This window comes from Tamandua tetradactyla, chromosome 12 (genome assembly GCF_023851605.1).
Source record: "Tamandua tetradactyla isolate mTamTet1 chromosome 12, mTamTet1.pri, whole genome shotgun sequence".
In the NCBI taxonomy this organism is placed as follows: Eukaryota; Metazoa; Chordata; class Mammalia; order Pilosa; family Myrmecophagidae; genus Tamandua; species Tamandua tetradactyla.
In genome coordinates, this window is record NC_135338.1 from 11,774,440 (window position 1) to 11,789,982 (window position 15,543).

Here is a 15,543-nt window from a genome sequence, read left to right on the forward strand (position 1 = left end):
TGATGTCATCCTGACCAAAATGGGGAAAAGTGTAACAAATAAAGTATCAGTGGCTGGGAGAGTTCAAACAGAGTTGAGAAGCTACACTGGAGGTCACGCTTACGTATGCTTCAGTTAGACATTGCTACCTATCATAATTTGCCAAATCCCAAGAAAAACCATTTCTGCCAATTCTAAAGACTACCTAGGGCAGTATATAAAATTCTACAAAAGTTCCATGCACTAGGGTAACTCTCCAAAGCCTACAACCTCCAGATGGGTCCCTGGACCAGATAAATCCTAAAATGTAGAGGGGCCAGCCCTTCCAAAACACCAACTAGCTCCATCCACCTATCCCATTTTATCAACAGCCCTTTCCAATACGAAAAAGTTAGAAGGGACATAGCCCAAATACCCCTAAAGAGTGGGAGAAAGATCAAAGGTGATGGAGTTATACAGAGAAGGTCGGGTTTAACAAATAAGTATGAGTGCTGAATCATTATACTGATATTTCTTTTAGTCTCCAGTACCTTAGAGCAGCTAGAAATAAAAACCTAAAATTGTGGAATTGTAACCCATACCAAACTCTGAAATCTGTTCTACAACTAATCATTGCGATGTACTTTGAAATGTACTGCTTTTACATATATATGTTATTTAAAGCGGAGTATAATAACAGAGAAGATAGGGTTTAACAAATGACTGCTGAATCATTACATCGATATTTCTGTTAGTCTCCAGTGTCTTGGAGCAGCTAGAAGAAAAAACAAAAAATCATGGAATTGTAACTCATACCAAACTTTAAAATCTGTTCTATAACTAGTTGTTAGAATGTATTTGGAAATTTATTGCTTTTTTGTATATGTGCTATATTTCACAATTTAAAAAAAAGAAAAACAAAAAAAAATTATTAACATAAAAAAAAGTAGAATGTGAAGGAACTTCCTCAAACTAATAAAAATGTACAACTAGCCTCAAATTTAATGGAAAAAGAGTCAAAGCTTTCTTCCTAAGATGAGGAACAAGACAATAACCATGTGACCTAAGCAATCACTTAACCTCTTTGTAAGTCCTTTCCCTGTAGAGGATCAGGAGCTCGACCCCAGCCGAGTGGAAAGTCCCCCCCAGACCCATGAAGAACACCCGGTAATGGGGTCAGGATGTGGGAATCACACAAACCTGTTCTCGCAAAAGCTAATAGCACCCTTTGCTTCTGTAGATAAGCTTGCTTGCTCACAGCTGCAAAACCAGGATGTGGGTCTGTGAAACAAACGCCACTTCTCTGCTTCTGTGAATAAGCTTGCCGTTTCAGCCTTTATAAGTCCACCTTGCAAGCCCCACGGTGCTGCTCTCTGAATCCTCCTTCTTGGGATTTCTGAGGCAGTCGCTGGCAGGCTAATAAAGACTCCTAATTGGCTTGCAATTCGATATTGTGTGGTCTTTCTGTTAATGCACCCCACTACATCCCCACCTGTAAAGTATTTATAACTGGTTTTAGCAGTTGATATTGTTAATGCAGTGGGGTTAGGGGTTGGCAGAGAAGGGCTAGAGAGAAAAAAAGAAATCCAGTAACCCCTCCTCTTTGATCCTCAGAAGCAACTAACATGCAACTTACATCTCCACTGTTCATCATTCTTCCAGTGTCTTTTAGTAGTTATCAGAAATTTGGAGTAATGAAACACAAAATATTACCTTTCTATTACAGACATAGTACCACACTTCCCCTCGTTTCCTTCGTTCCTTCACGCCTTGAGCAAAAAAAAAACAAAAAACAAAGGAAAACACCATTCTGAATATACTCAGACTCCCTAGCCCCTTTCTCACCACTTTAATACTTCAATTTCTTTTTTTTTTTTTTAACTTTCACTGTTGGGCTCCTTATACTCATGCTACCAACATTACAAACCAGAACTCAGATCTTGTGGTGTTCCTTTCTACAGTAGGTTCAAGCATTGTTTTTTCACATACTTTATCATGTTGCACTCAAAACTTTTAACTAAAGAATCCTTCAAGACATAAGGACCAGAATCCAAAAACATCAGGGATTTGGGGAAATATCTGGAAGTAGTCCAATATGAACATGAAATTTCTCTGAAATACGTCTTACTCTATGGTATAACTAGTTTTAATAGAAAAAATTATTTTTTTCTCTAAATCTTTACATAAAAGCAATGTTCTAGGAAGATACACCATATCCACTCTGTGGCTTTGTATACACTCCAGAATATTTGAGATGCAAAATGTCAGTTCTCTCTAAGCATGTCTATCCAAAGCATCATATCAAGAGTTGGCAAAGCACACCTATTATTAAAAGAAATTCACCTCTCTGGATTTCTCATTTCTCATGCTTAATCTTGGGTCTACATTTTTTAATATTCTAGGGTCTGACTTGGCTCATATCCATCTTTTAAAATTGAGATTATGAATCTTGTTCAATCTTTGACTTTTTAAATTATTTTTTCTTATTTAAGCTTTTTATTGTGAAAGACAACATACATACAGAAAATAAACAAAACAGACATATAGTTCAGTGAATTACTACAAAATATTGAGTACTACAAACGTCTTACTCTGCTCACACTTCCTAAACTTCTGCCAGCAGGTGAATCAGTAAGACTGACCTCCTTTCCTTGTGGCTAGAGTTTCTTGAAGTCCCTCATGAATAAATGTTATTTTGAAACTAAAGTTTCAGGCTCAAAAGTAAACAATTTCTATCATCCCTTCAGCCTTCAGTTCTGAAACCAATCAGAAAACACACTGGCAGCTGTTAGTTTGGGGGGCCTTCTCTCCTGTGCAATCTCTCAAGGACAGAGGAATTGATGTTCTCAGTTGGCTAGTTGTATGAGACTGCATCAGCATATAAAAACCATCCATGTGAAAATCTCTGGGAGGAAGGTTGTACCTAAGGGAACTGCCATGCTAAGAGCAGGACTTCGAGAAAGTGACTCAATCTCTAAAATTCTGTGCCTTTAATTGTAAAAAGAAAGGTGCAATAGGTGATCTTAAAGGCTTGCTAAGCTCTGGAAAGCTCTAACAGTTTTGTGTTTTCTTCTAGGTTGTTAAAAAGAAATTCTTGCCAATGCAGGCATCACATACTTAACACCTTACACATATACAGACTAAAGTTAAATTATTTTCCTAAGACGGAATCTGCACCTCATCACCAACCTCATCACACATACAACCAGAAGTATTTACAAGTGAGATGAAAAATAGCCAAGGTCAGTATAACAGTCAAGGTTGGCAGCAGACAAGAACTGCACCAATTATTTAAACATAAACAATTTAATATAAAGTATTGTTAACCAAGCACAGGAGAACTAAAATGGCAAGATGAGAACACTGAGGTATCCTAGCAGGAAGCAGTTAATACTCCTAGATCTGGGCTAGATCTGGGGATACAAAGGAAAGATTCTGAAATTATTACAATTTAGAAGCTTGGAGAAGGGATCCCCCAAAGCTGGAGAGAGTGGTGGCCAGGTAATGGGATATCTCTGAAGGATTACAATAAGGCTGGTTCTAGGAAGGAGGAAAAATTGTAAGCTAAAATTAACTGCTGTTACTGAGGCCCATTGTCACTGCTAGGGTGAAGGAGAACTGCTACAGTGTTACAGAGCAGGAAAAGGAAACAAATGGTCAGAGAGGTCTTCTTCCTCCAGCCTTCCATTCTCTTTCTCACCCTTGCCTTTGGCAGAGCCTAACAGAGAGCCAACTAGCAAAATGGAAAAGTGTTTTGCAAAGTCCTAGCCTCAGCATCACAGAGCAGATCACAGAAGGGTGTGTTTGCAGCTGAGAGGCAATAGGCTTTGGGATATATTTGGAGGATGATTCAATTCACCATATCCACTTGTGACAGTACTGGTTCCTTCATCAAGGGCACCTAACCTTCCCTTCAATCAGGGAATGGCACAGGAGAAATGTGGCTTAGAGGTTGTACCCTGACATCAAAAAACAAAGTACCTAAGGGTGGCTTGAAGCCGAGACACAACAGCTTAATAACCTACAGTCAAGAGGAAGCCAGGCTGCTGAGTCAGAGTCCTTGATTATTAAAGCATGGATATGGCATTTTGGACTTCTTTTATACAGTGCCTGGCAAATAGTAGGAGCTTAATAAATGTAAGCTATTAGTTGAAGCATGCTCACAGCAGCCACCATGTAATTAAGCAGAAATACCATACTTCCAGTCACATGATTTTTTGCTGTTGCTATTGGGGTTCCAATGACCAGGTGCTCCTGTTCTTTCTCTACTCCCATATAGTGAAAAGAGAGCAGCAATGGAGAGAGGAAGCAATGAGAAACTCAGAGCAGTAATAAAGTTAAAAAAAAAAAAAAGACCAATAGAGATTTTAAAAAAGGATGAAAAGCATGGTGGTTTAACTGGTTCACCATTCTGCCTAGGGTACTACTGGAAAGATGCTGTTAATGAAATCCAGACGGTGTGTCCAAAGTTTTCAGCATTTCTAGCTGATGAATCTGTGGCCTTGACTTACTTCGGTTTGCATATAAACACTAGTAAAAAGTTTTATCTACATGGGTGAAGCTAATCCAGATCAAGAATTGTTGAGTTAGGCTCAGGGTGACTGGTTAGGCCAAAATCAGAATAGAAGTGACCAGCACATACATGTTTCTTGTGGCCTCAGCAGTGCTTAGCCCAGACATCCAAAAAGAGAGTTCTACAATTACCTGGGATTCCACCTTTGCATAAGTCATACCTAAATAAGGGAGTTAGGCAATCATTAAAGTTTCAAACCAAGTCTTAAGCCTAGCAGAGCCAGAGCCAGGACTTGAACCTTGGTCTGTTTGACTTCAAGGTCTGTCTCTTAACTGTCCCAGAAAAGAGATACCTAACTACTTTCCACCCACCACTATCAGTACAGCCTTCAATCAATTTCCCTTTCCCAATACTAAAGACAGATATCTAATTAGCTGACCCATTGAAAATAAAATTTTAAGCATATAATGGAATGATCAACTAGTTGCCTACTGTTCTTAGTGCAAGAAAATTGTTTAAGAAAATAACATTAACATTATAGTCATTAAGAAATCCTGTGTTAATCAAGCAGTGTGGACAACCAAAGCTACAGGCTGAGCCCCCAGTCTTGGGGTTTGTTTAACCCCAAAAGGATAGGTCAAGTCTACTTACAATTTAGGCCTAAGAGTCACCCCCAAGAGAGCCTCTTTCGTTGCTCAGATGTGGCCTCTCTCTCCAGCCAACATGATGAGCAGTCTCACCACCCTCCCCCTCTCTGCGTGGGACATGACTCCCATGGGTGTGGACCTTCCTGGCAACGTGGGACAGAGATCTTGGAATGAATGGAGACTCAGCGTCAAGGGACTGAGAAAAGCCCTAGAATGAGCTGAGAGTTAACATCAAGGGATTGAGAGAACCTTCTCGACCAAAAGGGGGAAGAGTGAAATGAGACTGTCAATGGCTGAGAGATTATCCTGAAGGTTATTCTTATGCATTAAGTATAGATATCACCTTGTTGTTCAAGATGTAGTGGAGAGGCTGGAGGGAACTGCCTGAAAATGTAGAGCTGTGCTCCAGTAGCCATATTTCTTGATGATGATTGAACAATGATATAGCTTTCACAATGTGTCTCTGTGAATGTGAAAATCTTGTGTCTGATGCTCCTTTTATATACCATATCAACAAAAGAGTAGAACATATGGAATAAAAATAAATAATAGGGGGAACAAATGTTAAAATAAATTTAGTTTGAAAGGCTAGTGGTAAATGAAAGTGAGGGGTAAGGGGTATGGTATGTATAACTTTTTTTTCTGTTATTGTTTTATCTCTTTTTCTGTTGTCTTTATTTCTTTTTCTAAATTAATGCAAATGTTCTAAGAAATGATGAATATGCAACTATGTGATGATATTAAGAATTAACTGATTATATATGTAGAATGGAATATCTTACTGTTTTGTTTGTTTGTTGTTAATTTTTTTTTTAATTAAAAAAAAAAAGAAATCCTGTGTTAAGACTGCTTTTCTCACTTGGGCAACTTCTTTTTTTGGCTTTTAAAGGGGGAATTTAATAAGTTGAAAAATATGGAACGCTTCACGAATTTGCATGTCATCCTTGAGTGCAGAGGCCATGCTAATCTCCTCTGTATCGTTCCAATTTTAGTACATGGAACCATATACTTTGTCGAAGTCAGCACCAATTAGAGTGGCTTTTATTTTATTTTATTTTTTGCATGGGCAGGCACTGGGAATCGAACCTGAGTCTCTGGCATGGCAGGTAAGAACTCTGCCTGCTGAGCCACCATGGCCTACCCTCACTTGGGCAACGTCTTAACATCAACTACAAACTTTCTTGAAAATGAAAAACAGCAGTAAAATTTGATGGGTCAAGAGTAACAAATTGTGTAAGACTGGCCTTACCCCTCCCCCACTGCCGAACAAGGAATTTTACAGTCTTTTGCTGGTGGGATGGGAGACAATGTAGAAATAGTGATACTCTGGTTAGTTCCTAAAGGTTGTATATATTTCCAGAAACTGATAACGGTCTGCACATTCTCTAAATAACCACATATATGTGATCAAAGAGTATTTTTTAACTCCTTCTACACAGCCTACTCTATTCATCAGCATGTATCTCCTCTTCCCCCGTGCTCATGCTGTGTTCTCTGAATTACCTTCTCTTCTCCATTTACTTTTCAAACTACTCATTCTTCAAAATCCAGCTCAAGTCTCTCCACTCACTGGAGCTCTCTCTCTTATGTCCCAGGCCACAGATGTGATCCATTTAGAGCTACCGTTGACCTATTTGGAAACACCGTATTTCCAAAGGAACTTTGGTGGCTGCGGTCTAGAAAAACTATGTGGGAGAAAAAAATGGTTTCCACCAGCAGTATTCATAAGGTTTGTCTAAAATGATACAGGGGCATCTCAAGAAAGAAATTTTGGAATCTCTAGAAGAATTGCTGGGGTATTATCTAACTGTCTGTTCTCCTGGTCTCCAAAGGGTAAACTAGCTCTATTCCCTAATGCAACCAATCTCTCAGCTATCTTCCAGCACTAAAATTAGGATTCTATAGTTCCAGCGACTAAATCACATTTCAAAATGTGGAGTATTCGGTAGATGTGAGGCCAAGTAAGACAGTGCCCTGTACCCTTGACTGAGTTATCCCGCGCACACAGTAGGCGTCCATTGGAAAGCAGCCTGTTGGACAAGCATCCTAACGCAGTACTCGCACTAGCCCCTTTCTGGCGCTGTATCACCTGGAAACAAAGCTAGGTAAAACACCCCAATTCACCCGGTCCAGACGCCCCCCGCGACGGGATAGGCACCGTGGTGCAGGGCAGTGACGCAGGAGCCGTGCCCACCTCGTTTTCTTCCCGGGGCCGGTCGAAGCCGTCGGCGCTGGCTCCCCACTGCCCCCAACGCCCCCGTCCAGTGACCCTGCAGCCCACCGCTCCTTCATCCCGCGGCTGTCCGCCTCTTACCCCTAGCCCCGGAATACTTACCATCCCAATACCAGGCCGGTGGTCACGATGAAGCAGGTAAAGACCACCGCGATGTAGAAAAGCGGGGAGTACTCATAGAGCGTCACCAGAAATACCGCGGCCATCAGGCTCCTCTCCTTCGCTGAGCCGGACTCCAGCGTCCAGCCCAGCCCATTGGGCCCGGGACACAGGCGCGACGGTGCCCCGGAGAGGACAAATTTTGTAGCTCGGTGCTAGCCTGGAGTTCTTGTAGGCTAGACTCGGGGTCAGCCCTTCGGAGCAGGCAGACCAATCAGGACGTCGCCTAAAGGGTACGCCACGCCCCTCTCGTCGGGTTCGCTACGCCACGCCCCTCTCTTTGGTTCGCTACGCCACGCCCCTTTCGTTGGTTCGCAAGCTCCTGCCCGGGCAGGGGGGCAGAGCCCCTACTTGTCCTGCCGGGGACTCCCGGGTTTGATATTCAGCAAGTGAGTTCTCGGCTAGTCTGCCCCGGCACAGTCCGAAATCCAAGTGCACCGATTTTAAATCCTGCATATTAGATTCCAGGCAAATTTGGGAGGAGGAGTCGGGTCAGCATCCGGGATTCTACAAAGTAAGATAACCCCACACCTGTTCTTGTGTTATCTGGAAGACTTACTAATAGGCACTATACAAAACAAAGAAACAAACAAAAGGAGTTTCTACCACAAGCAACTTATATAAGGGTTGTCGACCTTTTCAGATTGATTTAATGATAGAGGAAAAACAGCATTTCGTATCCAAGAGAATCACAAAAATAAATCAACTTTCCTCCCTCTTTTTCTCCTCCCCCTACATCCCTCAAATTAGAATTAGTCAGATATTTGAACATTTTTTGTATTCGTTTTCACTCTAATTTTTATATATCTGTCTATCTATCCATATATTTTTATGGATAATTTTTAACCAAGCAGAAGCTTTTAAGTATAGTAATTTACAAGAGAAATGTTCAACCATCCCCTTATCTGGGTTGAGTCAGCTGCATCTAGGTAGCCTTCTAGAAGTCCCTCATGAAACTTTCACTGACATCTCATTGGTTTCAGTTCAATCCCAAAGTCACACAGAGACCAGGAAATGTCTTTTATTCTGATCAGCAAAATCTACAAAGAGGGATTTTATTACCAAGGAAGAAAGGGAGAATGAACCTCAGGATAGGCAACTAGTAATGTCAGCCACACTCCCAAGTGACCAATAAAATTGATGGTGGGGTAGTAAGATGAGCTAAGTTTGTTCTGTGGCTTCACACGCTCCTTAGAAAATGATCATGTATTCAGTAGAGTTGCACTATGTAAGAAGCTTTCGTTCTATAACATTTCCCTTTTTTTTTTTTCTTTTTCTTTGCATGGACAGGAACCAGGAATCCAACCCAGGTATCTGGCATGGCAGGCGAGAATTCTGCCACTGAGCCACCGTCACATCACTTGGATTCTATAGCATTTTTAGTGATTACGTATCTAGCTTGTGAAAGTACTATAGTTGATTAAATCAACTCTCAATTGTTGGCCAATTTTTTTCATTGTTATAAACAACACTGTAATTAGCATCCTTAAAGCTAAATTATTTCCTTACTATAAATTCCTAGGATTCAAAAACTATGCACATATTAAAAATTCTGGAGAAATACTGCCCTTCAAAACTAATTTGCAGTCTCCACCTTTCATCCAAAATTTTGCCCTCATTTGCTATTGTCACTTAACAAAAATGTGGCCAATTTGAAAGGCAATTTTATTATAATAAAACAATAAAGAATTTCATAACATAAAATGTAGAGATTTCCAGGCTTAAGTGGTATATTAAATACCTGCACCTAATTTTGCACCCTTCCAAAATTCCACTAAAACTATAGCAAAGCATTTTTGTTTTTGTTTTTTTAATCAACAAAAACAAGAGCAGGAAACAAAATTACAGCAGCAACACACTGGAAGATGGAAAAAGATGGACAAAGACAATGCGCCAACCAGGCCATGAAAACCAAATTCCAAACCAGCAATATGAAAAACTGAGATCCAATCTGAAGAATTCTCAGAAAGAATAGGAACTGATACAACCCTAACTCAAGTCCTTGTCATTTCCCACTTGTAACTTGTCACCCTACTTCCGACATAGATTCTTTCTAAAGCATTCTGCACACTGCTGGCAAAAAATGATTTTCCATAATACATTATTGTGCTGGCTTGAAACTGTCGTGTACCCCAGAAAAGCCATGTTCTTTAATCCTCATTCAATATTGCTGGGTGGGATCTTTTTATTATTTCTATGAAGATGTGTCCCACCCAATTATGGATGGTAAGTTTTGATTAGATGGTTTCCATGGAGGTATATCTCCACCCATTCAAGGTGAGGTTGCTTACAGGAGTCCTTTAAGATGGAACCATTTTGGAAAAAGCTTTAGTGCTGACAGAGCCCACACAACCAAAGATCTTTGGACATGCAAAAGGAAAATACCCCTGGGGAAGGAAGCTATGAAATGAGGAAGAAAAGCTAGAAGACAGCACCACGTGCCTTACAGCTGACAGAGGTGTGCCAGATGGTATCAGCCTTTCTTGAGTGAAGGTAACCTTTCGTTGGTGCCTTAATTTAGACATTTTCATGGCCTTAGAACAGCAAACTTGCAACTTAATAAAATCACTTTTTAAAAGCCGCTCCATTTGTGGTATATTGCATTCCAGCAGCTTTGACAAACTAAAACAATTATCTGACAACACAGCTGAAAACCTTTGCATGTCACACTATATTTCCTTGAGAATGAAGGGCATACCCACCTCTACATGATCTGACTCCCACTTATTTCTCATTTATTAATTCAGGAAATATCCAAGTATCAGATATATGCCAGACACTGGAATAGGCACTAGGGAAACAATAATAAGCAAAAGTTGTTGTAAGTTGAACTGTGTTTCCCCTAAAAAATGTATGTTGATGTCCTAACCCCCATACCTATAAATATGACCTTATTTGGAAATAGGGTCATAAACAAATGGAATTTGTTCACTTCAAATGATGCCACCCTGGAGTAGGGCAGGCCATTAATCCACTATGACTGGTGTCTTTATAAGAAGGGGCGAGGATACCCAGACACACACAGAGAGAAGAATGTCATGTGACAACTGAGATAGACATTGAAGAGCAAGGATTGCCAGGAAACCACCAGAAGGTTGGAAGGAGTCTCCCCTATAAATATGACCTTATTTGGAAATAGGGTCATAAACAAATGGAACTGTGAGACAATAAATTTCTGTTTTAAGTCCTCCAATTTTTCATACTTTGTTACAGCAGCCCTAACAAACTAAGGCAATGGCATTTCCCTGTTCTCATGGAGCTTATTATCTAATAGAAAAGACTGGCATTAACCAAAGAATGTTGATGAAAATGTAAAGACAAAATTATAGTAAGAGCTATTAAATGGAGATTCATGGATCTATGAGAATATATAATGGGAGAACTAGTTGCCTTGGTGAGGTAGATCAGGGAAGTCTTCTCCGAAGAAAAGTTAGTTGAGCTGAGATCTGATAGTTTATCATGCAAAGGGACAGGAGGACAGAATAGCACTTAGAACAAAAGCTACAACACATGCCAGGAGACTGTGCAGGCCTCAGGTTATTTGGACAATTTAAATGAAAACATGGATATCAGTCCCAATCACACCCAATTTATATCAACAATATGAATGACAAAATTTAAACAGAAGAATTGAAGGATCCCTGTATGCCCTGTTTTCTCAGTTTGGCCATGTGGTAGATATGGTAGCTTTGAAGACTATGAGGACGAGGGGGCAGGTCTTCCATATACTTAAGGAACTGGGCTCATCCACAAACGCCTGGAGACAGTTACAAGGATTTCCATTTTATGGTAAACCAATGCAAATCCAGTATGCAAAATCAGATTCTGATACAATATCTAAAATACATGGCACATTTACTGACAAAGAAAAGAAAAAAGCCAAAACTGTGGAACAGACTGCAACAACTGCAAACAGAAAGTCTGGTCTGGGAACACCAAATTCAACCAACACCCAAGGAAATACAACACCAAATCCTCAGGTTCCTGATTATCCTCCAAATTCTATTTTAGTCCTTAATAACTTACCAGAAGAGACTAATAGGATGATGTTCTTCATGCTGTTTAATCAGTTACGTGGTTTTAAGGAAGTCCATTTGGTACCTCGAAGACATGACATTGCTTTGTTGAATTTGAAAATGACAGGCAGCCTTAATTTTGCACAATAAACTTTTATTTGTATAAATATATAAAAAAGCTGTAACACATGCAAAGGCATTGAGGTGGGAGAAACCACAGCAAACCCAAGAAATTGGAAGGCCAATGTCACTAAAGCCTGGATGGTGAGGAGGGGACTGGTACGAAGAGGGAGAGAGAGGTAGGACCCAGACTCTGCTGGAGTCTTGCCATTTTAATGAACTCAACTCGCCCTAAAAGTAATAAAAAAAGCCTCTAAGAGGGTTGAAGAAGAAGAGTGGAGATCAGTTTGCCTTTTGAATCAATCACTTTGGTTATTCTGTAGAAAACTGATGGGAAGGTCAGGAAGGACAGGAGTGAATGTGGGGGTATCAGTGAATAGACTCTTTTGAAAGTCAAGACAAAAAAATACCGATAACTCTGATTAGGATGGTAATGATGACTTGCAGCAAAGTAGACTGTTACTTAGAAATAATTTAATCTGTGAGTGACAGAAAGCCAAAAACAAGACTGTCTTAATCAAAATAGTTTTTTCCCCTTTCAGGTAAAAGTGCAAAGGTAGGTGTCATGGTCAGGTTCATGCGTTAACTTGGCCAAGTGGTGGTACCTGTTTGTCTAGTTGGGCAAGTGCTGGCCTGTCTGTTGCAATGAGGACATTTCATAGAATTAAATCATGATCACATCAGCTGCATCCACAGTTGATTCCATTTGTAATCAGCCAAAAGGGAGTGTTTTCTGCAATGAGTGATGCTTAATCTAATCACTGGAAGCCTTTTAAGGAGGATTCAGAAGAGACAGGCTCTCTTCCTGCTTCGGTTGGCGAGCCTCTCCTGTGGAGTTCATCCAGACCCTCCATTGGAATTGTCGGTTTCACAGCCTGCCCTATGGATTTAGGACTCTGTGTTCCCACAGTCACATGAGACACTTTTATAAACTTTATATTTGCGAGTGTTCCCTGTTGATTCTGTTTCTCTAGAGAACCTTAACTAATACAGTAGGCAATGCAGGGTTAGTATAGTGATCCACAGTGTAAGTAACCCAGGCTTCTTCTGTTTGCTCTACCATATGTGGCCCCCATTCCCAAGGTCACCTCACCCTATGGTCCATGATGGCTGCTGCAGCCCCAGCCATCATCTCCATATTCCTATTAACAGGGGGTAGGAAAGGAATGAAGAATGAGACACTACTTCCGTTTAAGGTGACTTTAAGGGTATACTACATATCTCATTGGCCAGAACTCAGCCTCATGTCCACTTTTAACTGTAAGGAAAACTGGAAAACAGTCTTTGTTCAAGGTAGCCATGTGCCCAACTAACTATTAGGTTCTATTACTTGTAGAAGGAGGAGGAAACAGTTTGGGGGAGAACTAGGAGTGTTTGCCATAGAAGAAGTATCCAGGTCCTAGTCCTAATTATGGTTTGTACATGAAGGATAAGAGAGAGGCAGGAGTTGAGGTTTCTGGCTTCTACCATCAATTGCACGAATGTGTTTGTCATGCACTGAAATCTGATCTTAAATTCTCTAATCCCTCATTATTCATTCCTGATCTCCTCTCCTCCTTTTTACCATTCCCTACAAATCCTAATTTTTAGTCCTATTTAATTAACAATTTTCTAGGAAACACTAGAGATGGATGCAGGATTTGTGAGGCTTGATGTGTATGCCATCAGGATACACTTTAAGAAGGTGAACACAAAATCACAAAAACAAAATTAAGTATAAAAAGTTCCCAAAGCTTAAGCTTCATTTGCTTTGGGGTAATCTGCTTTAAGAGTCAACTTTATTTTACCTGTCACCAAGAATGAAATTGTAAAATGCCCTGAATGGTTAGGTGCATTCTGATTGCAGAGAAGTTAAAACCTGGGAGAGAAAATGAACCCTAAAATCAATGAAGTTGGGAATTTGCAGATCCTGGAATTCTCTGTATGCCTATGCTCTTTTCTCTCCTTGCAAAGGTCTTCTTCTTTCCTCTCTCTCCTTCTCCAGGTAAATTCTAGTTATCCTTAAACATTCAGCTCTGAAGTTCCCTTCTCCAGGAAGTGTTTCTGAATCCTTCCCTACCCTCAGAGATGCCTTTCCCTTAGCACCCCATGTGTATCTTGCACGGGAGCACTCCTGACCCTGATGTGTCTGAACACTCCTGGTTAGCCTTTAGATACCCAGCTTTCAAGCACAAGAATACCTAATTAATGTTTGAGATTAGCATATGTCTGGTGGTTGCTCAATACACAGTTATTGAATTAATAAATCAATGAAAGAAGCACATGTCCATTAGACTACTTAGCACCAAGTAACTACATTAGCATAAAAACTAAAAACTCTCAGATGAACAGGAAGAATGCTCTTCTTTATTATCTATAACTGACCTAGTTTTGCTCTTGAATCCTCACTCCACTGATTAGTAAAAGGGGAAAAAGAAGGAGCACTTAAATTTATCAATTAAAGATAGTTTAGTCTCAAGTTTAATTGCCCCTATCAGAAAGCTGGTCTCTTTCAATGAAATTCTTAGTGTCTTCTCCCTCTCTCCCTCTTCTCTTCTCTCTAAAATAGCATCTGAATTACAGGGCGTTCACGTGGTCTCCTGGTGGGCATGGGGATAATGGGACCTCAGGTCTGCATGGCCCCTGTGGACTCATGCAGGTGCAACAAGTTCCTCCCGGCCTTTGTAGGTAATGGGCTGGCGCACAGTACGGAAACCCAGAGCCGCCGTCATTTACCTCTGTCAGTAACACCCGCACACATCATAGCCTCTTAGCTCTTCTGGTTCCTCAGCATGTTGCCATTTCCAGTTTCACTTATGGGGGGGATGTACGAATATGCAGATATACCCTCATGTCAAATGGAGATCACCGATAAACTGTTAACAGTTACCTCAAGCTACCAAACCAGGCCACCTCCACCAATGATGCTACTGGTCCTGCACCACGTTAATGTGCTGAGCCAAATGCAAGGCCTCTCCTCCTTTCTCAGAGGGAAAGCGGACTTCCAGCTCCAATCTCTTCAGGTTCTCCAGTAACATATTTATTTGGATATTTCTACTACAACCGCTCCCCAACTTGCACTACCCATCCTGAGATTTTGGCCAGGAGAAGGAAGCCAGACCTGGTGGGGAGACTGCTTAATGCACTTGATCTAGCCCTCTTCTCCTTCCCAGGCTCTCCACCACATCCGTCGGGGATACTTTCCTTCCTTCCCACTGGGCAATACTTTGCTTATGTCATTGTCTCCACTTCCTGTACCAGATGGTGTACATTAAATGCCACTTTTCAGCCCTCAGCTGTCAGCCCCTTCAGGGATTGCCCAAAGTCATACCCCTTCCCGGGATGGTTTAATTCATTGAATTATAGATGTGAAAGCCTAAAAGCATGGCTATCTTGGCCCAGAGGAAGAAGTTTAAATGTGGATGAAATGAAGCCGTACACAGGGAGACTCTTCTTCGAAAAGCAGAAGGCAGCAGGGCGAGGGGAGGAGCTAGGGGATTCAGATGATGGGTGATAATACCAAAAGGTTATCGCTTTTTAATACCATTTAAGAGGAAATCTCAAGCATAATATGTTCTTTAAAGAGCACTGCAATTACACTCACTGACTTTCTAAAATCACGAACTTATGATATAGTATAATGATTACATTTTAATTAATGTCTTTATTTGAATTTTCTACACATCATAGCAATTTTATATTGTCATAAAATTAACAATATGGAAGCACTAACCCCTCAATTAAGGTATTTATAATACATGACCAGAACTATGCTATATTTTTCTTTTAACAACTTTTTCCAATGAGTTTGCTTTTGTATCCTATATACCTGGAGTCACATTTCATTCTTTTTTCAGGTGAGTATCCTTTTATTTGTTGAATTTGTTTCTTTCTTTCTTTGCCTGTTTGTTTTCGCGG

General features: G+C 40.5%; 1 protein-coding gene and 1 non-coding gene across 2 annotated transcripts in view; both read right to left on the reverse strand.

Moving 5' to 3' along the window:
- The window catches only part of CGRRF1 (cell growth regulator with ring finger domain 1), a 78,396-nt gene extending 70,728 nt beyond the window's left edge, over nt 1–7,668 (reverse strand). The window contains exon 1 of the mRNA XM_077122589.1: nt 7,454–7,668. Coding sequence (XP_076978704.1) covers nt 7,454–7,557 — 104 coding nt within the window. The 5' untranslated portion in view covers nt 7,558–7,668. The remainder of the gene's footprint in view (nt 1–7,453) is intronic.
- On the reverse strand, nt 6,026–6,127 carry LOC143652767 (U6 spliceosomal RNA). Its single transcript, XR_013160830.1, has one exon. It is a non-coding gene; the product is annotated as a U6 spliceosomal RNA (small nuclear RNA).
- Nucleotides 7,669–15,543: the final 7,875 nt, after the last annotated feature.